Source organism: Nesoenas mayeri (assembly GCF_963082525.1).
Source record: "Nesoenas mayeri genome assembly, chromosome: 2".
NCBI lineage: Eukaryota > Metazoa > Chordata > Aves > Columbiformes > Columbidae > Nesoenas > Nesoenas mayeri.
Genome location: NC_137543.1, coordinates 135,266,421 through 135,292,625, shown reverse-complemented (window position 1 = coordinate 135,292,625; position 26,205 = coordinate 135,266,421). Strand labels below are relative to the sequence as shown.

General features: G+C 36.8%; 1 protein-coding gene across 1 annotated transcript in view; it reads right to left on the bottom strand.

Moving 5' to 3' along the window:
• The window catches only part of THSD7A (thrombospondin type 1 domain containing 7A), a gene marked incomplete at its 3' end in the record, with an annotated part of 196,496 nt that overhangs the window by 19,482 nt on the left and 150,809 nt on the right, over positions 1 to 26,205 (bottom strand). Inside the window, exons 14-19 of the mRNA XM_080339999.1 lie at positions 23,158 to 23,421; positions 11,183 to 11,361; positions 6,688 to 6,821; positions 4,762 to 4,915; positions 2,640 to 2,781; positions 2,060 to 2,175 (exon numbers count right to left, since the gene is read on the bottom strand). Coding sequence (XP_080196125.1) covers positions 2,060 to 2,175; positions 2,640 to 2,781; positions 4,762 to 4,915; positions 6,688 to 6,821; positions 11,183 to 11,361; positions 23,158 to 23,421 — 989 coding nt within the window. The remainder of the gene's footprint in view (positions 1 to 2,059; positions 2,176 to 2,639; positions 2,782 to 4,761; positions 4,916 to 6,687; positions 6,822 to 11,182; positions 11,362 to 23,157; positions 23,422 to 26,205) is intronic.

Here is a 26,205-nt window from a genome sequence, read left to right as displayed (position 1 = left end):
CTTTTGAAATATTTTATTGTTGTCCTAATTATTTATCTGAGTAATAAAGTTTCATTTCTTAAATGCAAGAAAGCTCCAGATGTTTTCTGCAATGAGATTTCAGTGTAAAATGTAATCATTTATTCTAAACGTTGCTCAAAATCTTTGGTTAACAACAGGAATAATTTCTTGGCTTTATGTTAGAAGAATTATTTTTCCCCTTAATATCTAATAAAGCATATTTTCCTCCCTTGAAATATTCACGTGGATGGATATTTTCTATCGTGTATTGGTATGAATTAATCAATATTGCAGTCTCTTACAAGCCAAAAGCCATTTTTTTTTTCCTATTAACATATTAAAACATTAACAGATTGCATTAATGCATTCCCTTATTAACTTCACAGAAACTTGCTGGTGGGTAGCCAGATCCTGAGTCTTTTCCTGAGACATAAATGATCAAATTATTAGATTTGAATATAATCCCAAGAGCTATATGTGAAGGAGAAACCTGGAACAAAAGTAGGGTTCCAGCCTCAGCAGAAACCTCCTGCCTTTGCTAAGATTTTATGGATTCAAGAATCCAGGATGTCAGAGTGGGTTGGACAAGCCTATGTAGGTCAGATACACAATTACAAAAGTATTGTCCAATGTACATGACAGGTTTCCTGATTCCTCCCACTCCTGAAGAGACTCTTCTCTATGGGCACATCCTGAAGAGCAGCTAATAAACAGGAAGGTTCAATAGAAAAGGTGTTGGTACCAAAGCTGCTTGTGGAGCTGCCCATTGCAAGTGATTTTGTTTCTGATGTCAAGGTGGTGGTGGAATGGCAACTGAAAGAAGTTCAGTTACTTTCCATCAGAAACACATGTAGGATTGCCCTTAATGTAACACTTTTTGGGCCCCTCACTACAAGAAAGAAATTGAGGTACTGGAGTGTGTCCAAAGAAGAACAATGAAGCTAGTGAAGGGTCTGGAGCACAAGTCTTATGAGGAGCGGCTGAGGGAACTGGGGCTGTTTAGCCTGGAGAAAAGAAGGCTGAGGGGAGACCTTATTATTCTCTAAAGCTACCTGAAAGGAGGTTGTAGCATGGAGGGTGTTGGTCTCTTTTTCCAAGCAACAAGTGATAGGACAAGAGGAAGTGGCCTCAAGTTGTGCCAGGGGAGGTTTAGATTGGATATTAGAAAAAATTTCTTCACTGAAGGGGTTGTCAAGCATTGGAACAGGCTGCTCGGGGAAGTGGTTGAGTCACCATTCCTGGAGGTATGTAAAAGATGCGTAGATGTGGTGCTTAGGACCTGATTTATTGGTAGACTTGGCAGTGTTAGGTTAATGGTTGGACTTGATGATCTTAAAAGGTCTTTTCCAACCTAAACAGTGATTCTATCACACAGCATCACTTGTGTTGCATTCCCATTTTTGTTTACATTATTACCTCCATGCAATTGGAAACGTTTAGACCAACTCACAAAATGTCAGAAAACTAGTGCTGTCAAATTTGAAGTTAGTTCATACATTTGAAAAATGTCTCTTTAAAAATTTAGGGCTTCTGTCTGTTGGTTAGTTCTCCATATATGCTCCTATTTAATATTGCATTCATGCTACATATTTTTTTTAAACAGGCTTGGGTACCTTTTGCAATGCATAGCTGTATACAAGAAGTTAGCATTCAACCTAGCTGCAGAATGGCACATGAGAAATATTTTCCAACACATTGAGTAAATGATTGATACTGGCAGCTGTCCAAGGCTCGATGCAGAAATCGTATCAAATTAGAATGATGATTAGTGTTCTGATTAAGATTTATTACCTTTATTCTACTTTATCAATTATTGTTTCTAAGCCATTTCCTTCAGGACGTAATAATTAGCATATGTTCACGGAGGCACTTAAAAGTTAACCGAAGGAAATTGTATTAAAATCACCGTTGATGGCACAGTTCATTTCAGGGGTACTTAACAATCCATGAATAATGTTGCAAAACATCTGGTGAAGATGGGTTACATGCCGTATAGCTCAGATGGCTCAGTACTAATTATCACCATTAGAAGGGAGCTTACTCACAGGTACCCACTCACCTCTTCACAGTACTTCAGGTCAACTGATTTGCCATCACTGCGAACACAATCAAGCATCCGTGTTTTGATGCCATTACCACAGACAGCCTTCTCACTGAGCTGACACGTGCTCCAGTCTGGAAGTAAGGAATTCATTAGCGTAGCAGACATTTTAGATGAAACTCATAATGATCCAGTCTCCCACCTAATTCTAATTCTGATGCCCTAAAATAATCCTCACAAACAACTTTTACATATGCAAGAGCTCATGAAGCCCAGCTCCTACACATTTTTGGAAACAGTGACTGTTACTGCAAGTTGTGAGTGCCATGATGCCTTCCAGAAAAGCTCATATTTGTTTTCATCTGCACTGATTTTGAGCAAAACACAAAATTATAGGAGAAATACATTTCCTGGAGTTACAGTATGCATGCTTCACCCAAGTTGCAAAGCCTCCAGTAATGTTTTATCTGGATCAAATTGCCTGAATCAGTTTTCAGTACAACCTCCACAGCTCTCTCTGGATAAGAACAGAAAGCTGAAAAACCTGTCCTGTAACATGAATGGAAGTAAGCTCAGGCTGTCACTAAAGCACAAATACCTGTCACATTGTAGTCATAGTGGTAGCAGTTTTTGTTCAAAGTGCAGACTTCTGTCTCGATGGCAGCAGGACAAGACTTTCCATCTTCTGGTTGTCTCAGGGCTTCAGCTGACCTTTCACGGACACCACTTCCATTGCATGGCTTGAAAGAGAGATTGGAAACAGGTTTGATATTTTGTCACCATCATACTTTTTCATGACACATTACAACAACCTTTCAAGTAATACCTTAAAAATCCACAAATGTAATGTAACAGGATCATGCTGTTGCATCAGAGAAATCATCTTCATGTTATTTCAAAGAGAATTTAATCCATTCTTTTACCTTGTAGTACACAGTAGTACTGTGTAGTATTCCACAATAGTACTGTGGAATATTTACTGAGGGGTGCAATTATTGAAACTAATTATCAAAGGTGCAGGAGAATGGAACAGTGTGGAGATACTGTGGCCAGACCCTGTGTATGAGGCAGGTACAGGAACTAGATGGTTCTGTGTACATAGTTTCTGTCAACTAAGAGGTAATATTCCATTCCATCCAAAATGCTAGTTGCTGAACTAGCAGTTGTGGCAAAATCTGCCCTGTGGATGAACTTTGCTGATTATAATCTCATTATAAAACCTAAACATACATCTATCCTAAAAGCTCCCTGCCTCCACCATGCCTCTATTCTTTCTTGAGCATGCTTTCTGAATTGTTTTAGGTCTATACCTTTAAAATCAAATTGAGAGAACTTTACACCAATCAATAACAAAGGTATGTATCACTAGGCTCATTCAAACTCCACCTAGATGTAGAAGATAGTACAAAATACCCTAACAACAGGGGAAAGTTAGGGAAGACACCATCACTGAGAAGTCAAGGAAACAGCATCACAGACTTCTGGGATCAGCTGACAGGCTGAACCTATCTTTCCCCCCAAAGAAACGCTTTTGAGTAAGATTTGCATCTTGATTATACCAAGTGTTTCCCCAAGAAACTTAGACTTCAAGCTTGTATTTGTAATCACATTAGTAGCACTATATAGTCATCTTAAAATACATGTACTTGGTACCAATGTTTATCTTTGCAAGTAAGGTGCATTTTTGCAACTGAAGTGTATTTTCAGACAGTATTTTATCACCAGGTATCTAAAAGAACTTGTACCTGTTGCTTTAATAAATCTCAATATCTGTGGATCTAGTAAAGAGAATCTCACATTGTATGCACTCACATTTATAGTACATATTACACTATTCTTGAATATGTGCAAGTGTGTAAATTCCATGACCACAACCCAACCCTGCACTATTGGTGAATCAATAATCATTTGAATTCAGCATAATGCCAGACTGGCTGTTAAGCACGATCAGACCTGTAGTGCTGACTTGAAATCATTTTGGGTGTAACTGGACATCACTCAGAAGCTAAGCTCAGCCACCCCCAGCCCCCAGTAATATACTGAACACAAGCTGGAATGCAAGGGGGTTCAGTTTCTGCCAAATTAAACCTTTTAACACAACAGCTACTCAAGGTGAAATATCCTATAACTTGGTAACACCTCAGGACTTTCCTAACCAGTTCATATTTCAGTACCAGTGCTTTGGAACTATTTCACTCTCAAACTGGATATTGAGATGCTCACTTTCCAAATGTGGTGCACCAGAGCCTGAATACTCAGTGGTCCTGAAACACTTTTTATATTTGATTTGGTTTTTTTGGCATTCTTTTTTGAAATTGATGGCAGGAAAGCTCTTGACCTACAGACTTTCCTTGTTACAGGATAGTGACATTTTTAGTACAGCAACTGCACTCCTATGGAGAGGCTCACAGCTGGCATCAAAGATGGACTCACAGTCCAATGCCAAAGCTATTCCACCACACAGAACCAAGACCACACCTAAGAACGACCACTGGGGATATTATATTTTGTGTTTTAGAACAATCTCACTTAATGGAAAATAGTGGCACGCTTTATTTGCAACCAACTATCAAAGACCCTAAAGATGACAAGGAAGATAGATATTTACATATATAATCACTACTCAATTCAGCATCTTTGCACAATACATCATGTATAGATTTTTAAAGTATCCTCCTAAAACCATAAATGTTACATTTCAGTATACTTCTACTTCTTACCAAAGAACATCGAGACCACGCTCCCCATTCAGAAATAACACAGTCCTCAGGACATGGTAATGTGCATTTTCTAGCACCAAGTGGCATCTCTTCAGGATCGCACAGATAGTCCTCTACAGTGTCAGAAGGACCATCCACAGTGTTCAGCATGCACCTGGAAAAAAGGGCTGCACATAAACTGCGTTTGCCATGGATTTTGTACAGTAACTGTATTCCACAGCATTCTGAAGTATTTTAGCATTTTGTCAGCACATAACAATAATGAAATAACTCAAATAATAGAACTAAGTATTGATCTATGAATATCCATGAAAAGCTGAAGAGCCAAAAGTAATTCCCACTTTTACACATGAAAGCCATATAGCAAAATGCAGAGTATTTAGATAGTCCCTATCAACAATTTGCTGAGAGTTTCCAGGCAGGTGATTTACTTGATGTTAGCTTACCCCTAAGCCTGAACAATGAAAATCTTCTATAGTTTAGACATATTTTGTGCATGTTTCAACTGATATTTTAAAATCTAGACATATAAAAACATTTAAGATTTTATATTCTTAGTATTAATCCCTAATTTACACAGATATGTTTTAATTACCATTATATTAAAGTAGCAGCTGGAGGCCCAGTTGAGAAATTAATATGCTTAGTCATGTAGAGCTGAAGACAACAGTCTTCCTTCCACAGTATTTCCAATACGGTGGCATCTATTGCTAACGTATCCCTTCTACCTGTCCACAGAAGACCAACTAGTACAAGACCAGAATCATTCAAATTAAGAGGTTTGCATCTGTTTTACAGAATTGCAAGATAAAAGCTCGTATCAATAGGAAGCCATTCACACATAGGGAAATACGCAGAGATTGTTCTATTAGACTACATTTTCTTTTTTTTTTTACAAGTATCTTACATTATCAGACTAAATTAAACTTTAATGACATCATATGATAATAAAGGAAAAGTTAGATGTTTATAGTCCTAAAGGGCTGAAAACATTTTATGTCTTTGATTGGAGTATTAAGGTTTATTTTTCAAAATAAACACTGATTAATTTTGATTTTTCATACTGGAGTTTTTAAAGAGTATTCTTGTGTTGTTGTTTAGATGCTACCTGCGTGAGAACAGTTATGCATAGTCTTTCTAACTTGAGTCAAGCAAGGATTAAGACTTTGACCTATTTGAAGTGGTTACACTGAGAAACAGTGCTATTGTGAACAAAACTGTGTAAATGTGCCAGTTTCTAAACACTTGTGGCAGGGAAAAGAGAACATTTGGCAGTTCACTGTATAAAGCTCTCATTTTGGACCTCCAAACTGAATTCACATTATGCTTTATTATTCAGATGTATAATATCAAATTGCATATTGCTTTGTGGTTAGCCACCAAAGAAACCCAAACTAACCCCCAAACAACCCAGACTCCATGTACTGCTTTACTTGCTGTTGTACCGCACTGTGTGAGACTAATTTTAATTAATCTTTGATTAGAGCTCTAGGATGATGAGCAAGCATACAAGATGCCTAAATCAGGTTCAATAAACAACATATTTCTGGATTTTTCTATTTCACTTCATTCTCTTTTGCCATTTGTTCCTGCAATAAGTGTAACTATTATTCCCAAGTGCTTATGTACTTAAAGCGTTTTTAAAATAATAGTTTCACAGAGAAAGAGGACCATTTCATCTTTCAGAAAAACACTAAAATTTTACATTGCAGTGTTTGTAGTAGTATAAGTACAATATATATTAGTTTATAAACTAGGAATCAAGGTCTATATCTATAACCACTAGACAGAGCCATCATATTAGACTCACTGAAGCTATTTTAATTTACATCAGCCAGTATTCTGGTCCCATATACTTCAGCTGGACTTAACACTACACATTACACAGAATTACATAAAATTTAAATACAGTTAATACTGTTTTACCTGACTTTCCTTGTTTGAACACCTTCTCCACAGTTCTCTTTTAAGTCCACATTGGTCACCTTGCAGACACTCCAGGGTTCGGTAACCCATATGTACTGGCTGCAGTCACTGTGGCAGGGGACTACCTCATATACCTGGAATCCACATTGAGTGTCAGATTTGTTGCAGACAAGTAAGATAAATGTGCAACAGTGATCATGCAAAAAAAAGGGTTAATGGTCTTTTTGGTAAGAATAACAAAAGTAAACTCGCCTAATTAGAGGTTATAGATACAATATTTGATAGAAAACTATAGAAATAACAAAAAGTCAGAAGCTAAGACATACAATGACAGATTCCCTAGTTTGCTCTCCCACTAAACCCACATTATGCCACTTCTACCAATAACATCAACACAACTAACACAAATTCCCCAACACTTGACACTTTGAAGATTCAGCTGAACAGGGTGCTGGGTCATCTTGTCTATCTTGTCTTGGCCAAGAAAGGGTGGACCAGATGATCCTTGTGGTCCCTTCCAACCTGGTATTGTATGTTTCTATGAAAATCTGTAACTAGGCTGGCTCACGAGTATATCTTTTAGAAAAATGCCACTAAAACTCTGCTAAAACTTTACTTCTGTACTTCACATCTCTCCTCAACTACTCCATACCACTGTTGCAGGGTTTTTGTATTTCTAAAGAGAGGTGAGTTCAAGGTAAATTACACTAATACATACTGTTTCACTTTATTTTTCATTGTGGATAATTAAAATCACTCTAATATATTGGCGTGCCAGCATTAGTATTGTGTTTAGACTTCAATACAGATTTGAAACAGTATCTCCCGTGTTTTCTCAAACATATATTACAAAAAAGGACAGACAATATAACCATTAGAGCACAATCAGGAAGCACATGTTAAGGTTATCTCTCTATTTTAGAAACTCTTACCTGAGCCTGAAGAAAGTATTTTCATGAACCCAAGAGAAAAAACAAAGATGAAAAGAAAGATTAGAGTGAAGCATAGGTATTTAAATGGCATTAATTTAGCTTTTATTATAAACAATATTCTATGACTTTTGCCAAGCAACAGGCATCCAATTTTTCCTCTTGGATCTCCCTTGCTGTCGTGGGGCATTTTTGCAAGAAATTTGCCCTTGGAAGAAAATAACAGTTTATAAATGACAACAAGTTGGAAGAGACTATAAATTAGCTAGCCTCTTTCTTGGTTCTTAATACACACTGTTTTCCTTTTTTTGTCTATAACAAGCACCAACTCTTCACACAGTAGGGAGTCCAGTTCCCTAAAACAAGCAAAAATCCTCAATGGTTTTGGAGAGGATACTGGAATTCTCTATTAATTGAAATTGTTCTGATAGCATTAGTGCAACAGATTCAGTGGAATAGAAAGATCTGGCATTTCTCATCCTTCCAAAGTTCCTAAGTCCTTCATTACTTATTTTAATAATGCATAATTACCTGAAGCCCCACGCCTCAAAATTATCTTTAACTTCACATACCATTCTGGGTATCAAGTCAGTATAACTAATATTTCTCAACAATCTAAGACATGGTCTTAAAGAAGTCCTTGATGCTTTTCAGCAACAATGTTTGGGTAGAAAAAGAGGACCGATGGTTTGATTGTTTAGCAGTTAACCTGCAATAAAATACCATCAGTCAAAAAAAACAAACAAAAAAACCTTGAAAAGTGAATGCATATAGAGTCTGGTGTACCACTATGCAGCTGATCAGCCCACGCACAAGAAGACCAGCAGAATCAGCATATTTGGGCCACCTTTGAACTACATAAGCATTAACTCAAGCATAGAGATGGGAGTTGTAAATGTATTTTAAGGAAGGTATTGGACTCAGTGCACAATTTTTAGTCACATGGGAAATGGTACTTTATTTATTCTTGCCCAGCATTTCCAAAATGAGAATAGGGGAAACCCTGTTTTAGGGAAATGTCTCTGTATCTCTCATCCTGGTTGGCACAAGAAGAATACATAAACCCCACATATTCAACAGCCTTTCCAGTAAAATAGAAATTGGATATCTTCCCAGCAAACCAAAGGAAAATTCTGTATTGCATTGCACGTGCTTAGTAGTGTTCTCTTGACCCTACTGGCATTTTTTAACTACAACCAGGGCAGCCAGGGCAGCTGGGTGGTATAAGGATTGTATACACCTGCTGGGTAAGGGGGCAAATAATGCCTGAAGCCAGGGATGTCCTTATTTTCTCTACAGTCTCAGATTAGTCTCTTCATTTGAAATCCTCTGAAGGCCATTGACATGCTTTTATAATAGAACTGACTATTATTATTACATTATGAAGACTTTTAGCCTACTGAAGTGAGTAATGAGCAAGCTTCATTCAGTTGGAGCATGGTTCAGGAGTCACCCTGGCATGCATGGCCCAGGAGGAGAGACACTCGATGAGACATCTACCATTCACTGTGTTCTGTCTCCCTCCAAAATACAGCTGTACACGTCAGCCCTGTGAGATGTTGAATAACTTGTTCTTAAAACTTGACGAGCATCTTAAGCACTGTATTTCAGTGTTTCACTATCTTTACCACTAGAAAGTTTCCCCAAGGCTTAACCCAAATCTGCTTGCAGCAGTCTAAGCCTGCTGCTTTTTATCCTATCCATGATGGCCATGGAAAATGGATTATTTCCTCCTTCTTTGCAACAGCCTTTTATGTACATGTTACCAGACTGCCAGCATCCTCTTTCCCATCTTTTCTTCCACATTGCAGTCTTTCCCCAGAGTACCTAATTCCTAGATCTCAGCTTATAGCATAGCCCCTCTGTACATCATCTTATACATACTTGTGGGCACCAAAGACCCACTCTAACCATTGTGTTTTGTATATGTGCAAATAAGCATGTTACATATATAGTAAATAAATACATAAATAAAACAAATTAAATTTTATAATTGAAGTAAATATTCTGAAGAGTCAGTACTTTTCCAGTTGAATGAATTCTGGATCACATTTAGATTAAATAATTAATGCAAAATTGGAATGAATGTGTATTCCCTGCATGTTTCTGAATTGACAGTGAATGTATTTGAAATTGAAAGATCAGCCTCTATATTCTTCCACATTTCTACCTTTAGAGTTCCCTTCTCATAAAAGTACTATATTACAATTTTATTTTTACAATAATTACATCTTGAATCATCTAGTATTATTGGGCAAGTACCATGTAACATTGCAACAAATCAAATACAAGTCAAAGTACCAGTAGAGGGCAACAGTGTTGCATTCAAGTGCCTAACAGACCGCTAGCAAAATCACCTTTGATGCAGAAAAATACGAGCCTATTATGTACTACATAAATATTAAAGAAGGATAGACTACATTTTGCTCTTGTTGAAATACATTCCTCCTAATTTAAAGCATATTTGCATGCTGACCCGTACCCAGCAACCCTCATTCTAGTTTGCATTTTGTTAAAGTAGATCACAGACTTACTTTATTAGCTGCAGTTTAACACTTATTATTTTATAAATTAGAACTAATTACATTCCCTAAAGTAGAAAATTAGATCAACAAGCCATTTCACTCTGTGCTAGCAAAATGTCAATAGGATAATATTAAGTACCTTCAGTTTTATTCTAATGCAAATTGACAGCACATTTTTTTTTTCAGACTTTGAATATGTACAGAGAAGATTGTGTGGTTGTTTAACATGCCTCTGCAGACTAAATTAAATTAAACAGTAATATGGATATAAACTAACTCTGAAGAGCACAAGTTAATTGACAAGGAAGGTTTTTATTTCTAAAACTCTCCAAGCAAACAGGAGCAAACAAGCTTCAGGGCTCTGATTTGGACTAGTGCTAAACTTGATCCCAAAGACTAAATGCTCATCAGTGGTCAAAGCACTTCCAATGTGCTCTTTGGTCACATTTTTTGGCTTAGTTTCACTTGAAGAAGATGCAGACTGGGCAGCCAGGCTGCTTCGTACTGGAAAATCCAGGGCGGCTGGTGGGACAACTGGGAGACGGACTTCAGAAGTGCATTTCTGACTGGAACCACAGTATCAGGGCAAGTATACCTGAAAGGTCAAGCTCCAGCTTGTCTAAAACCCATTAAAGGCCACTGGGATGATACTGTGTGAGTGTCTGAGAGTTTTAACTTGCTTTCTGATCTAAGATGGTCAGGGAATGACACTAAGAATCTTACCAGTTTGAGCATCTGTAATGAGACATTTTACTCTTTGTAACAGAAGATCTTCAGAAAAGTGGTCTTCACAATTTGCATATAAGAATGTTTTATTGTCTCCAATCTGCACTTCAGATAATGCACTAAATTCTTGCAGATGAGGAACTAATCAAGGCAGATCCTAAGCTCACTGAGGAAACCTAAGTCAACACATGCTCTTCCTTCTATCTGCATCTGCCCCTTATGTTTTTTATAGTTTTTCTACATCAGCAGACAAAACAGCTAAAGGGTTATCTGAGGTATGGAAAAAGCTGTATAAATAATGTAAATATTAATTACCTGATTGACGTGATCTAGCTTTGGACAGGGTCTTCCACCATTGTAGGGTTTTTCACGGAGCCATTTAGACCGAACCTTTACCCCGCTCCCACAGGATTTACTACAGCGAGACCAGTTGGACCACTCACTGAGCTTGCAGTCTGAGGGACATGGAATAATGCAGGCTTCCTCAATATAACCTGCATGAATGGAAAAGAAAGTGAAATCTCTTCATCATGTCACTCTGCCACTTCTCCCCGAAGCCCTCGTCTACTTCATTTAAATTGTCCAAAGTTTGACTTGACAGGACTGTGTGAATAGAGAGATTTCTTCATCATTAGGGAAAAATTAAATTCTGCAGAAAATTGACACATATAGCTGGAGACTGTGTCAGAGTAGCAGCTGAGCATCCTCACTGCTATCTGATTAGGATTCACAGTCACCAGATTTCAGCATTCAAACTTTCTGACAGCTACAGTGTAATTGACACTAACCCATCTCTCAGTTGCACCATTCTTACACTGTAAAATCAACATATATTTTTAAGGAAAAAAAGGTTTAATTAAAAGCTCCTCCATAACTGTAACAAGTAACTCAGTTGTCGTTATACATTAAAAATCCAACTGAATCAAAAGATATGCATCTTACCAGCCTGGAGCGAGGGAACTTAACACCTTGTGACCTTTCTAGGGCTAGAAAGAGAGAGTGGCCTGCCACATTAATGATCTGTCGATTAACAACCATCTGCCCCCAGTAGCACACTGAATAATTGCACTGAATGGAAAAGCAGATGTTTGCTTTGGATAAGTCATCGGTCCTGGGAGGTTGGAAAAGGCTATGACATGGTCTGCAGGGAGTAACATGAGGCCTCAATTCACTGAATGAGTGAAAATGCCTTTCTTTTAAAAGCAACATATGCCATAGCTCTACAATATGTGTCATTTATGCTAATTTTTAAAACAGAAACTATAAGACCTCAAACAAAAAACTGGCCTTTACTGCATTTTTACTGCAACTATTCCTTATAGCCTATATGAACTCTTCCCTTTCCTGTGTCAGACCTGCAGTGTATTTAGTGTTGGCAAATATTCACTTTAAAGAGTAAAGAAACCTTGGTGCAGTTAAAAGTGAATTAAGATATTTGATGAACACAGTTGCAAACCTAACACATATTTAGGTAATATTCTCAAATGATTGGCATAGTTTGCTAGGCATGGTTTTAAGTGTTTCTCACATATCTTGATTTTTTTGTTTGTTTGAAAGAAATCACCATCATTTTCATCAGAACTGATGTTAGCGGCTCTGTTTTTTTAATCTATACTTCTAAGTAAAGGTATTCTGTCTCTTCTGTAAAGCAACCAATATCAATTACAAGTAAGTAAAGACTTAAAACACTTAGAATATTTTAATTCTATAAACCCATTTCTAGTTGCTTCCACTAAAGGGTTTCCACAGAAGGGTTTAAAAAAAGGTTTAAAGGGTTTAAAAAAAAATACAGTAACATTCATAATATTTTCTGGTTAAATTCAGGTGATTATTTTACCCTATATAGCCTTCCTTTGTTTGGAAGTGTTAAATAGTTAAATAAATGTAGAGAGCACATCCTCATTTTGAGCACTGTGGAACTACTGTTCACCAAATGGGTCTTCTTTAAAATGGCTAGAATGTTATTAGCTTGAATTGCAAGCATGTTTATTAAATATCTCTCACCATTTGATTGATCAGCTCCATGATACTGTATGAAAGGTACACTGTGTTAGACAAAATATATTTTTGAAGATCATATCACTGCATATCAGAGGTGGTGACACAGACTGCCCTGCAGTAGTAAATGCAAAATTGATTACATTTCACCTTACCTGACATCTCTGAGTGAGTCTTAGAAATCAGATGCACCCTATTTCAGTGCCTCATCCTACATTGGACTTAGATTGCATAAATATAAAAGTCTTTATCATCAGCAGAAAGAAGCTTCTAACAAGCACTACAAACAGCGCTACACAAAATCATATGCTCATATAATCAAGAAACTACTGAATGAAAATGGAGAATAACAAAAAATTTAAAATAAACAGTTCCCTCCAAGCAATAAAATAAGTGTTTAGTGTCTAAGTGAAGATTATGCTCTTTATGAATTTGCTTGAGATTCTGAAATGATGTCTTCCAATATGACTTGTCAGTAGGCTTTTGTTTGTTTGTTTGCTTTGTTTGGGGTTTTTGTTTGTTTGTCTGGGGGGTTTGTTGCTTGGTTTTTTGGGGAGGTTGTTTGTTTTAGTTTGTTTCTTTAGTTTGTTTTATTTTGGGTACGTGTTGTTTGTTTGTTTGTTTGTTTCCCGGATAAACCTTTCAACTGTAACACACTTATGTCATTTAGCATTTGTTAAATTTCTGCCTCTGTAATTAATGTCTGGAAGAAACAAATTCCAGCTGCCTTAAATACATTGTGCATTCTTAATAAGGTAACTTCAGCTGCTACAGCCTGCTTGAGGAAGACTTTATTTTAAGGATGACTTTATTTTAAGGACTTCATAAGCTATTCTGAGCTATTTTAAATTTGTCTTGATTAATCTCAAAGGTATCTTCCCAATCTAACCCAGTCATTAAAAATTATCTCCAGGATATCACAGTATTTTGGTAGTTGGACAAGTATAGCATGGACATACTTCATAGCCTACCAAAAGGAGTCTGTGTGGAACACACTAAACTACAGCAATTGAAAAATTAGAAACTCTTTTCATTAGTTTCCTTTCAGATCAACCAAATGAGGACAATAAATATTTTTGTGAGATGATGAGAATGTTAGCCAAAAAGTTTAGACAGACATGGTATCAAATACATGATACTATGTGGAAGTCCCAGGTAACATTTTAATTATACTCAGCTGTAGTTCAAGTGATTCCATAAAACATCAAATGAAACCCTATCACTATAGCAACTTTTTTCATGTTATCTATGAAATATCTACATCAAAGTCAGGCACTAAAACTGCTTCAGCATTTAATGCAATAAAGCCAGAACAGCATCATGTTACAGGTATAGTGTCAGCGTTGTAACATGGAAAACTACAAGCCTGCTGATGTGCTAATGCATTCTGGATAGAATACAGTGGGCCAAGTGACATTTCCCACTCACTTTATAATGGAAAAATACTGAACTGCGATCTTATACTGGGTCTTTGATCCTATAAGCTTCATAGAATAGGTTCTGCTCACCATATAGCTCTTTCCTACGCCATTTCTTGGACACCTGGCCTATGATACTCTCCTCTCACTTCTTCCTGTTTGCTCAGAAAAGCTAGCATCAAGACCGAAACTCCCCATGTGAAAATTAACCAGCTGAACAAGAAAAATGGAAGGCTTGGAGATGCTGGAATTGCAGAATATTTTTTTGAGAGCAGAGAGAAAAACACTTATTATTATGCAATATGCAAGAGAAGCATAAAAAATTCCCAACCACTGGTACACTAAGAACACTGGATAAAAAATAGGTCAAGAATGTGAACAGAATAAAGGGATCCAAAAAACGGAGTTTCGCTGTTTCCCAGTCACCTCCAAACAGAAGGAAAAGAAAGTAAATGAGTGAAGTTACTTTTCATGGCAAAGAGTCAGAAGTCAAAACAACTGAGGAGACACAAGACAAAAGAGAGACTGAGGGGGAAGAGAGGAAAGGGTAAGAAGAAACAAGGAGAGAGAGAAGAGGAAAAGAAATGGCTACGAACACAGCATCAAGAGAATTATAAAGACACACTGCATAGACAGAGAAAACAAAGAAAGAGGAGAAAAGAAATAAACATCCCGCCAAAAGCAATATCTTGGTGAAGCAGAAACAGAATGCAATGCCCTCAAGAGCCTACTCTGATATCTCCTGACCAGACAGTGAAATGTAATGAAGAATGTTGCCACAAATAAAAATGGAAAACAAAGGAAAAAAAAAAAAAAACAACCTGCCCCCTGATGTGCATTCTATAGGTAATTAGTGTGTAGGATGAAAATGACCCTGTTACACCTGACATTAAGTTTTTGGCATATTCATCCCTTGGCATATTCTTTTCCTCTCAGGCACCTCACTATTGTGCTCAACAGACTAGTTAGCATTTAGCTGTGCCACTGGACTCCCTTGGAACCCAGGCAGAAGCAGACTTCAAATTCCTTGCAGATATTTCTCTAGCCAAGAAAGAAGATGGAATTAAAAAAAAAAACAACTACTTGTTCCAAATGACTTGTTCCATTCCATTTACTACCCATCTAATGGTACTTTTCAGAAAATGCTTCTCTGAAGCATATCACTTCAGAAGCCTTTCTATGTCAATTAAGTCAACATATGTTTTAGGGTGACTAAGGATGATAATCTCCAAAAGTTCATAACAATAACCCCTCAAATTCAAAAAGCGTATGTTCAGGAACCTTGAAAAGCTTATACTATTTTTGTTATATTTTATGTGTTTTTATTTGTAAACTTTATCCACACTGTAAAAATTTTAGCAAGTGAGAAGAGATAGTGATATAGAAAAATTACACAGAAAACATAGAAACCAGAAATATTACATGCAAATGGGACTAGTGATGCAGATACATGGTTTCTGACATGAAAAGGACATGAACAAACCATTTTTCAGTTTTCAGACTTGTTTTCACTCTAATCTAATCACCCTTGAAATGGTGCCCCTTGCATTAAACAGTGTGAAATCTTATTAAAGAAGCAGGCTTCTAATGTGTGGGTGTCCACATGGTGGAATATCATCCAATTATATCACACAACTGTTTGTGTAATATAATTACAGTAAATGGCATGCTTAGAGCCTTGAGTTTTGAAGAACAAGCAAGATATTACCAAGGTAGAAATACAACAGATGCAGAGAGAAGGAAATAATGAGAGCAGTGACGCTGCTATTAAGAAGAGCTGAAGAAGAGTGTGACGGTTAGGGAGGGACAGTGAAATAGAAGACCAACACTGTAAAGGCTAAAGGTAGTTCCCTGGACATCTGTAGTTGATATTTTGCCTGCTGTTTCTTCTCCTGACTACAGTCTTTCACTGTGTGCTTCCTGCAGCTCGCTCTTCTCCTCACAACATCTGAGGGATGCTGGAGAGATGAGACCTTGGGATAATGTGGTACAGAGCATTGGCCCTGCATGGTCTGGAAGGGTACTAGAAAGAGACACCCATCCCGGAATGCCTGTTCCTTTTCCCAGTGCAGTAGTTTCTCAATTACTTCAGCTCCTGCCAGCTGAACTTCATAAGGCTGTGAAATGGGCAGTTGCCTACTACCAGCAAGAACACGGTTATTTTATCATTAAAGATTTACTACTGAACCACAATTTACCAAATGGCTTTGAACCACTAGGAGTATGAACTGAACTCATAATTAAAACGGAAATGTTTACTGTCCCATTGTTAATTGGTTATTAAATCTGGACTCCTAGAACAAAGTTATTGACAGATGTGACGGATAATTTATAATGGAGGACTTCAATGGACTTCACAATTCATCTAATGACAAAGCAGGTTAAGTACGTTGATATGAGGTTTTTCCCCACAAATTGCATGGCCAATATCTAAGAACAGACAGGCTACTTGAGTTGAAGGGTGAAGACACAGAATATCTTAAAAAGTGTTTACATGAACTCTTTTGTTCCTTAGGACTCACAGAGTTATGCTTCTGCTTTCATGACTAAAATGTCATGCTATGTTTCCAAGAAAAAAACCTGCAATGTTAGAATGGTTTATGTTCTTTAACACTTTTTTATTTTTTTCCCCAAGGAATTATAAAGCTCCCGGATCTCATCTTCCAGCGCAAAGAAAAATATAATTATCTGCATTTCACTTGCAATAGAATATATATATTTCTTGAGAATATTCATATTTCTGCCTAGCCATGGGAAGATAGATTGAACTCCAGAAGATTTTTTTTTTTTCCAGCCTCAAAGCCTCAGAATCTGAGAGTAATTATTAATGCTTAACTACCTTCTGCATCAGCAGTTCTGTCTCTGGTGAAATAACTACAGCTCTTTGGGTCGATGGATGACTGTTTCATAACTGGTGTCCTGTCAACAGGGCAGATATGGTGGCACTATAACACAAAGGCCTAAGCTAGTATTTCTGGTGCAGGGTAATAGGGAGCATATTTCTAGAGAATACACAACAGGACAAATATGGCATCTTGCATATATATATATACATATATATATATAAAATCTTTGGAAAGATCCAAGCAATGAAACAGTAAAGAATCCTAACAACAATTCGAGAACCTAAGCCTACTACCATGCTAGATTAGAATCTCCTATGGGAAATATATTTATATTAAAATAAAAGCTCAACAGAAATTCTAAATTAAATTTTAATTTAATTTTTGATGGTAAATTTGCATCACTTCAGGTTAGAGTACTCAAAGTGAAAAAGAATTAAAAAAAAAATATCCGAATACAAGTGGATACAGAAAGTTCTAACTGATTTCTTGGACCCTGTAGACTCTTATAACAGATGAGATTTTACTAATGCACACATAAGCAATTAGATACAAAACTCCTCGATTCACATTGATACTCCCAGCAGCTGTTGCAAAAGTATTCACTGACACACAGATAGTCCTCTCTAATCCCCTGCAAAAGCCTTGTAGCCATGGAGGACTTTGTAGAGTCAGCACAAATCAATGCATCTCATTTAATTAATGCTAAAGGGGGAAATAATCTCACACTAATAAGGCAGCAGACAAAGTATCCTGGACTGGTTGACTATGCCTAAGGTCTTAGCAATAAATAGACATGAATTAAGAAGGGTAATAAAATCTATATAAAAATGGTGCATCTGCCATGCTACTTTGCTTGCCTTCACCACACACACATAAACAAAATCACCGTTTAGCTAATGTGGGTCATGATTCACAATTCATATATGATGGAGGAAAACTAAATATTGAAGAGTAAATAGTGTAGTTCATAATCACAACAGTGGCCCACTTTCGATTTTTTATCATGAAAATTCCAAGGTAGAGTTTAAAGGGATCGTTAGGAGACCCTTTAAATTTTTTTCACAAATACACTGAAGCAGATTGTTGGCAGACACGTCATTATCCACAGAGCTCTAGTATACTAGTGATGACAGGGATAAAGCTATGAAAAAACAACTGCTGCTTTCCTAATGGAAAACAAAAACAAACCAAAAACCCTAAACAAACAAACAACAACAAAAAAAACCCCAAAACCTCTCTCACTTGACTATCAAGAGAACCATGTATTTTTTGTATTTCTCCAGTAAAATTACCTATGTAGTACTGAAACAAAGCAAGAATCAGAGAAAGGGAAATTTATGTGTCTTCTATTAAGAAAAATGGGCAAACATCTCAGTCACCAGTTTTAGCTGACATTACCACATCTGCTGACAACTGTCAGCTGTTAGCTCCTGCCTGCACTCCACAGAACTGGTACAGCTGAAAAATACCAGTGGCAGAATATTTCAGATGGCTGCTGAATGGTGTTAACTCTTTCATCAATAAATTTAGCTCAAATTTGAAACAAAATATTTCAAAAAGAAATTAAATTTCAAAAAGAAATTAAAGTATTAGGCATATATAACACTGAAAAACAAAACAAAACAAACCAAACCATAAAAAAGCAAATAAGAAAAAACCCACCTCGTCTGTCTGCAGCTGAAACCTAGGTCTTTTTCAGCTGTTAGTTTGGGGTTTATTTTGAAGTACCTGTTAAGCTACAGAAAACTAAAGACCTGCTCCAGAAGGACTCTGTCCTTTGCTTCTCCAGTGTTCTCACCTACCTGTAACAAGAGAGTCCTATAACTGTATTTTGGCTTTCCTTTCTTTTGTTACAGTCACTGCTGTCTTTTTGAGAAACTTGTTTGTACTTGGGACTTTATAGCTACACCCAAAATTTCAAAGATTATCACAAGAATCCTAATCCTTTTATGGGTCTACTAATTTAGGGCCTTCCTTGTGCCACACTCTTCCTTTAGCTCCTTGTTGTCTGTGAAACTGTTACCTCTTCTCAAATCTTTTGAAAATGAAATCTGTCAAGCAGTAAAAAGACCTCAGTAGTATTTGTTCTTCTGCTTCTGCAGAACAACGGAATTGTGATTATAAGCACACAACATTCTGCAAAACAGTTTATGAATTTTTTGGCATTGCATAGCAGGTCTGCCTTCTGATTCCTCCCACTCAAAACAATTTGACTTGCAACACTGACCTGTTCACGGCCTCATAAATTTATACAGCAGTATTTACATAAAACCTTTGACAGTCTCAGTCTCACAATTTGAGTTTCTTATGGCATCATAGCATATCACATGATATATCCCATGATATATTAATAACATCAGTGTGGGTGTAGTTTCTCCTTCTTGTCAGATATAGAGGATGTTGTTGTAGGTGAAGAAGTACAATTATCCCCATTTCCCACCTCATGATTTCATGGTGTCAGGAGATAACAAAACCTCACATAAAAGCAGAACACCGCACAGGAAATATTGTCCCTTAAAAAAAGGTCTTTATTTCTCTCCTAGTCCAAGCTAATTCACCAAATCATATACCATAAAAACTGTATTTACATACTATGCTACTAGGAAAAGAAATAACAGACAGCAATCAACAGTAAAACATATTTATGAGTAAAGCAGATAACAAACCAAACAAACCTCACTCTTCTTTGGATCAGTTATAAAATTAGTAAAAAATTTAGTGCTATTATTTCCATAGGGATATGAGTAATTTTGTTAGAGTTTACAAAAATAACTGAAGCAGGCTTGAATTATGAGTCTTGTCAATTTTAGCTTGAAAAACTAAAATCAGATTGATGGGAAGCTACAAGGTACTTTTATTTGCTAGCATGTGGGGTAACTATTGTGATACCACAGAAGTCCCTTGTTGATTTAGCATAATACAGCTTTTGTGTTTGTTCTTAACGAAAAAAGCCCACAACAAATAGCACACCGAAATCTAGAGATGCTGTCAAACTGAAGAACTGTCATACACCAAGGGCATGAAAACAATAAGAAAAACATAAATACTGGCAAGATATAAGATAAGGTTTAACTGGCAAAACAGAAGTTTATACATGCAGAAGTTTATACAAAGGATCAGAACATAATCCACGAATACAAAGCAGATATTCAGAAAAGACAGCAAACATAAAACATACTGAAATAAGACTGAAACATCTATATCATCTGTTCTAGTCTCCTTGTACCTGCAGAAGTAAGCTAAACCTGAAGAAAAGCTGAAGACGGACAATAAATCAAGTAAGCCTTAGAATTAATCTGTATTATGTGTATGTGCAGCACCTGTTAATAACAGATTTTTGTTCTAGAAGAGCTAGTGTGAAGGAAATAATAATTTTAGTGACATATTCCTTTGTGTCAGTTTAATTCCTTGCTGTCAAAGTCAGGTTAGATACCTCATTCCCTATAAACCTGAAATTCCTGTCAAACAATTTTAGGAAGTACAAGGGATGCAGGATTTGTTCAACAGCAATTCCTAGTTTTATCTGCCCATGCACTACACCATGGACCAAGATAAAGGAACTGCCTCCATCAAATGGAACTGATGAGAAGATATGCACAGATCCCTTGAGCTTCACTATCAAAACTAGGTAATGAAACAGGGCGAGGGGTGAGGGGGGGAATCAAAGTACCAGACACCTTAATAAACTGATCTAGAGGGAAAGAATTCAGAACAACTCCAAAAAACAAAGGGTTCAGGCTTCTCAACTTACAATAAATATAGTAACGACTGTCAAACATTTCCAGTTTACAAAGAGAGCTAAAAGAGACTTCAAATCTCCCACGAGAAAAATGGGATTGAACTGTAGAAATAAAAAAAAAACCAAAGCAATCCTGTATTGTGCTTTGGGAAGGCTGTCTCTGGAACCTGCTAGGGCTAATAGCATGTAAATGGTAGCCTTGGGTATAGTAGGTAAAATAACAATATATTGTTAGTAGCTTTTCTGCAGGATTATTATTCATTGTGGTCACTGTGAGTGTAGGTGGCATTCACTGATAAAATCCATTAGATTAGAATTTGCTATCATCAAGAATTATAATAGGAGAAACAAAGATACTTCTTCCCCTCCCCGTCCCAGCCCGCCCCCCCCCCCCCCCGCTTTTTATTCCTCTTTCATGTCTCTCTGATTCCTGCAATGAAGTTACACCTCAGCATGTACTGCCAGGGCTGGAAAGCAGCTACATCCATGCTCATTCCACACAAAGAAATAGCTCCCACCTCTTTTTGGAAGCTACTTCAAGCAGCACATTACCTACCACATATAACACCTACAATTTTCTCTTGGACATACAGCTTCTTCCCTCACATGTCCTCCCTTGGCTGTTGACATGACAGTCACCATTCTTTGAGCCAATGAAAACTGACTGGCAGCAGGACATCAGTTCCTCTAGTTTTCCAGGCACTTAAGCACTTTTATAATTTTCCACTTCTCAAAGGTCACTCTGGACATAATGTTCAAAGAATACTAACACAGTGCCACATAAAGTTTAAAAAAAACCAAAATCAACAAATAAACAGGAAGAAGTTTCAGTCTGTATTTTACAATGGTGTCTTCTGAACAATTCATATTGTTCCATGACTCCTTTTTTCAGCATTCCCTACCAGCTTTTGGAGGAGCTTTATAATTCCCTCAGTTTATACAACTTTTGGTCATTAGAGGTAGTTGTGCCTTTTGGTACTGCAAACATGGCAAGTGGTCCTGCTCAGGCTAAGTATAGCTATACAATAGAACAAAACTATAATAAGTCTTTGTGGACCTCAACCCAGAACAAGCGTCTGGGAACAGAATTAAAGAACATTCTCAGTGTAGAAAGATTTCCTGTCCCAAGAGAGTTTAGGATTTAGATATTGTCATTCAGATGTATTTATGCAAGTGTATCTTTCAGTGTGAGTTAACTACAGAAAGAGATGATTTTGAACAAAAATTGAAATGGTAAAAAAATTCTTCACAAAATTATCTTCCAGCTTAGCTTTGAGTTATAAAGCTGCATGGTCCATGCATTCCATGGAATCGCAAAGATACAATACAGTTTGGCTTCATGCATTCAGTTCCTAATTTATCATAGATCAAAACAGGAATTAATAGTGCTAATTAATATCCCCTTCAGTCATTAAATTTCTTTGATTAGCTATTTTAACTTTGCCCAAGTAAATAAATGAAATTTCTGTTTTCTTAATTTAACATCATAAAGTAGAATGTATATACAAATTAAACTTACATTGACATTTTAATGGCACTAACATCCAGCTTTCCATACCAATAGGTCAGATTCAATTTTGCAGTGCAAGCAGGAAAAGAAATGAACACCAAAACTTCAATGATGTAAATTAGCACTTTTCTGCCTCACTGAAAATCAGAAAGTGCCAATTTTGATCCCAACACTATAGATGCATCCACTTTAGGAAGGAACACTCTTCCCTTCAGGAGCAACATGAATACAAAGAACATAAAGTCTTTAAATATATGAGCTTTACACATGGTAGAACTGTACAGAGAAAGTGTTGTGTGCTGTTGAAGTCAGGTCAATGCATGCCTGTTGAGGTGTTGAAGAGCAAATGGTAGTGATAAGGCTGTTTAAGGAGATTAAATCTATCTAAAGAATATGTGGAAATAATTTCAGCCTTTCCAAAACAGTCCTGTGCTATCCTTCTTTATGTTTTGAGGATCTGACCCTTCTAAATGAATTTATTCTCAAATTTACAGGTACAGTAATCAGGAAAAACAACAAGATTTTACTTTTCTCTATTACAATACCTAGTTAGTAATTACCATAATCTTACTTTTAAATATTGCACTGTAGGAATCAGTTAAACTTAAGTTTACTATTTTGTGAGTCAGCAAAAACACGTGCTGGGTTTGAAGGTATCTTGGGAGAAAATGCTGTCTAAGCCATAAATATTAATCTGCTAATTCTACTTGAACACACATTATGTTAAACAAAATTAAGCAGATCAGTAAACGGATGAAAGAAAAGAGGTTTCTAAATACCGTGACTGTTGCATCGTGATGTTTCCACAAGTCGATTGTTCTGGTCATAGCATGCCATGGCCTGGTAACGATAGCCTTGTCCACATTCCTTAATGTCTCCTTGTACTTTCATTCCCAGCAATACTTCCAGTTTACCCTCTGGTAAAATACAGTCTGACCAGTTTCCCACAGGCTGAGCACTGTACTTGTCACATGGACAAAACTGATTCTCAATCAGAGGATACAACTGAGAATTTTTGCATTTATCCCTTTTCTTACTTTTTCCTAGAAAGAAGAAACAATTATTTTCAAAAGTTCATATTAGTTTTCATCTCTCCAAAAATTTCATGTAGACTTCTGTAACTAGTGCTTGCAAACAAATACACATGCCTAAAAATATTTACATTAATCTTTATTCGTTTACGTTAATGATGTGAATTTCTGAAGTAATGGATGCCTATAATTTGTACAAAGGCAATATCATTGAAAATAAAGCCATATATTTATATTTTGGATAAAACTTCTTGGGGAATACAGTATGAAAAAGTTAGCAATGAAACAAATATAACAGGCACTGAACACACCTTTAGTGCTTGTAATTACTACTGCCTTCAATTAGAATAGAAAGAAGGTATCTGAAGAAAACTTTCTTTTGACAACACAACTTCATACTAAAAATATACTTCTCTTCATTTTCAACATAAATAATTAGGAATTCACTCTAGTTCAGCTTTGCATGTTAGTCTGGGCAGCACATTGCCACAGACAATGCACCACAGCACAGATCACAGTCTTAGCAAGTTTGAAAAGGTAACTTAACTCTGGACAGGGAAGTATCGCAAGGTGTTAATAGTGTGGTAAGAGAATCTGTTCTTTCTTGTCTTTTAAAAAAAGAAAAAATTCTTAGTCAGGTTTTTTTTTCCCTCATGGAAGCAAACCTGGCATAAAGCTCACTGGAGTTATGAGACAGTCACAGTGAGTCTTCTTGAAGATCATGAATTATTCACTGTCCAGAGGTTTTCTGATTTACAGGGGGATGAAGTGGGGGACAGGGTTTGGATCCTATTACATTCTTTCTGAGGCTGCTAATGGGCTCCCCCCTTAGCTAGCTTTCCTCCACCGCAAACAATACAGTCTAATTGGCAAATAGCACTGTGACAGAGACCAAGTCTCACTCCCGAGGCTTCGGTTATAATTTAGGAGCAGAGCATGTTTTTTTCTCTTCATTCCACGCGGAAGAAATAAAAATGTAGATTAGAAAGAAGTTGAAGAAAGGATTTTTCAAACTGGAAGCACATCCATCACACGGACCAAGGAAAAGTTCGCGGCAAATGGTTGGACATCATTGGAAAACCTTTTTATTCTGTTAACTAAAACCTCAAGAGTTTTCAAGGGATACAACAGAAACTCTACCTACTGAAGAGGAAAATCACCCACAAAATAGCATTCCTAGCTGTGTCAAGAAATGAGGCAGAAAATCAAACAACATTTTGCCTCATGCAGTGGTCTGAGCTGCTGGATGAAGGCAGCGTAAGAACAGAGAACACAAAGAATTTGGGGAGCAAACATTCAGCCAGGGAAAGGACTGTCTTAATCATAAATCTGATGTTAAAGACTGCAGCTACGAAGTTCAAAAGAGGCACACCAAAGCTTAAGGCTGAAAACCATTCGGCTGCATAGTAATTCTAATGCATTAAAACACCATCTGAGAGGGAAGTCCTGGTGTAGCCAAGACCATAAGCAGGAAAAGGAATGTGAGCAGTTAACACCTTATCCTGTTAAAGAGAGATGACTGTTGATTGGTCTGTCACCAATTAAAAAAAAAAAATGAAATCCACTTTCACAAGATTTTCTATAAAAAACTTTTCTATTGGAAGCTTCAGAGGAATTTTAACAGGATTTTTTTCTCAATTACAGGTCAGTGTAAAGAAAACAGAACCAAAGAAACAGACCAAGTTAAATCTGGTAATAATTCAACCTGTTTAAACAATGCCAGCAAGATGCAGCTTGTGCACAGAATCATAGTTGCTGAGGAATCAAAACAAATTGCAGACCTAATCCCTAAACTCAGCTGAGAAAATACACATAAACTAAGAAAATGCATATGAACCAAAAATATAAAAATCATTAATAGGGTCTGCAGCCACTCTGGTTTTCATTACCAGCTTTTAAAATCTACTTTCTTGTCTTTATAAAATTAAATTTGTTTAACCTTGTTTGGGACTGAAAGTGATCTGAGAGTGATGTGAAGGGTTTTCCTTCTCCAGAACAGAGCAAAATTGTTCTGGACTTCTCTGATTGCCTCACAGTAGCTGCATCAGGCTGAAGGGCCCAAGGTCTGTGGCTTTTTGCACCATTAAGCCAATCAGTGTTTGTGAGTTATATCCTTTTTGATATTCACTGAATTGTTCAATACCTACTTGAAAACAATCAGTCAAAGTTGAAGAAAAAAAAAGCTCTTGAAAAAATATTTTCATATTTTAAGCTGTAACTCAGAGAAACCGCTTGAGAGAGTGTAACCACAGACATCTGCTTCTTATATTTGATAAATGTTTATCACAAATAGATAATCTCAAGGGCATAATTCTGTGGAAATGATAAACCAGGACCAGCAACCGTCCTGAACTCTTTGTGCACAGAAGCAGGCTGCAGAATCAGGATTTTGAACAAAGATGGTATGAGAAATGTTTAAATAGAAAACAATTGTGCCCCTTTTGGTGAAAAGATAACAGAGTGTTCAACAAAATTGTAAATATTTTTAAATTTTATTTCCTTAGACTGTATCGGATTGTTGGTTAATTATGCTATTTTAACTTTTTCTACTGCCCTGGAACTACAACCAATGCTGACTTGCCTGTCAAGAAAAGAAACGGTTTGCTTTGCAATTTACCACGTGCGCTCCATTCAGAAGAAACCCTGGACTCCTCTCTTCTCCCATCTTTTCTCTAGCCACTTCCCCATGATCAAGAGGCTGAGACATATTGCAGGAGGCTGTTCTCTTGAGGGGCTATTTTTTGTTCCACCCCCAGCATATAGAGCATGACAGTGACATTGGGTCTGCTTTCTGCC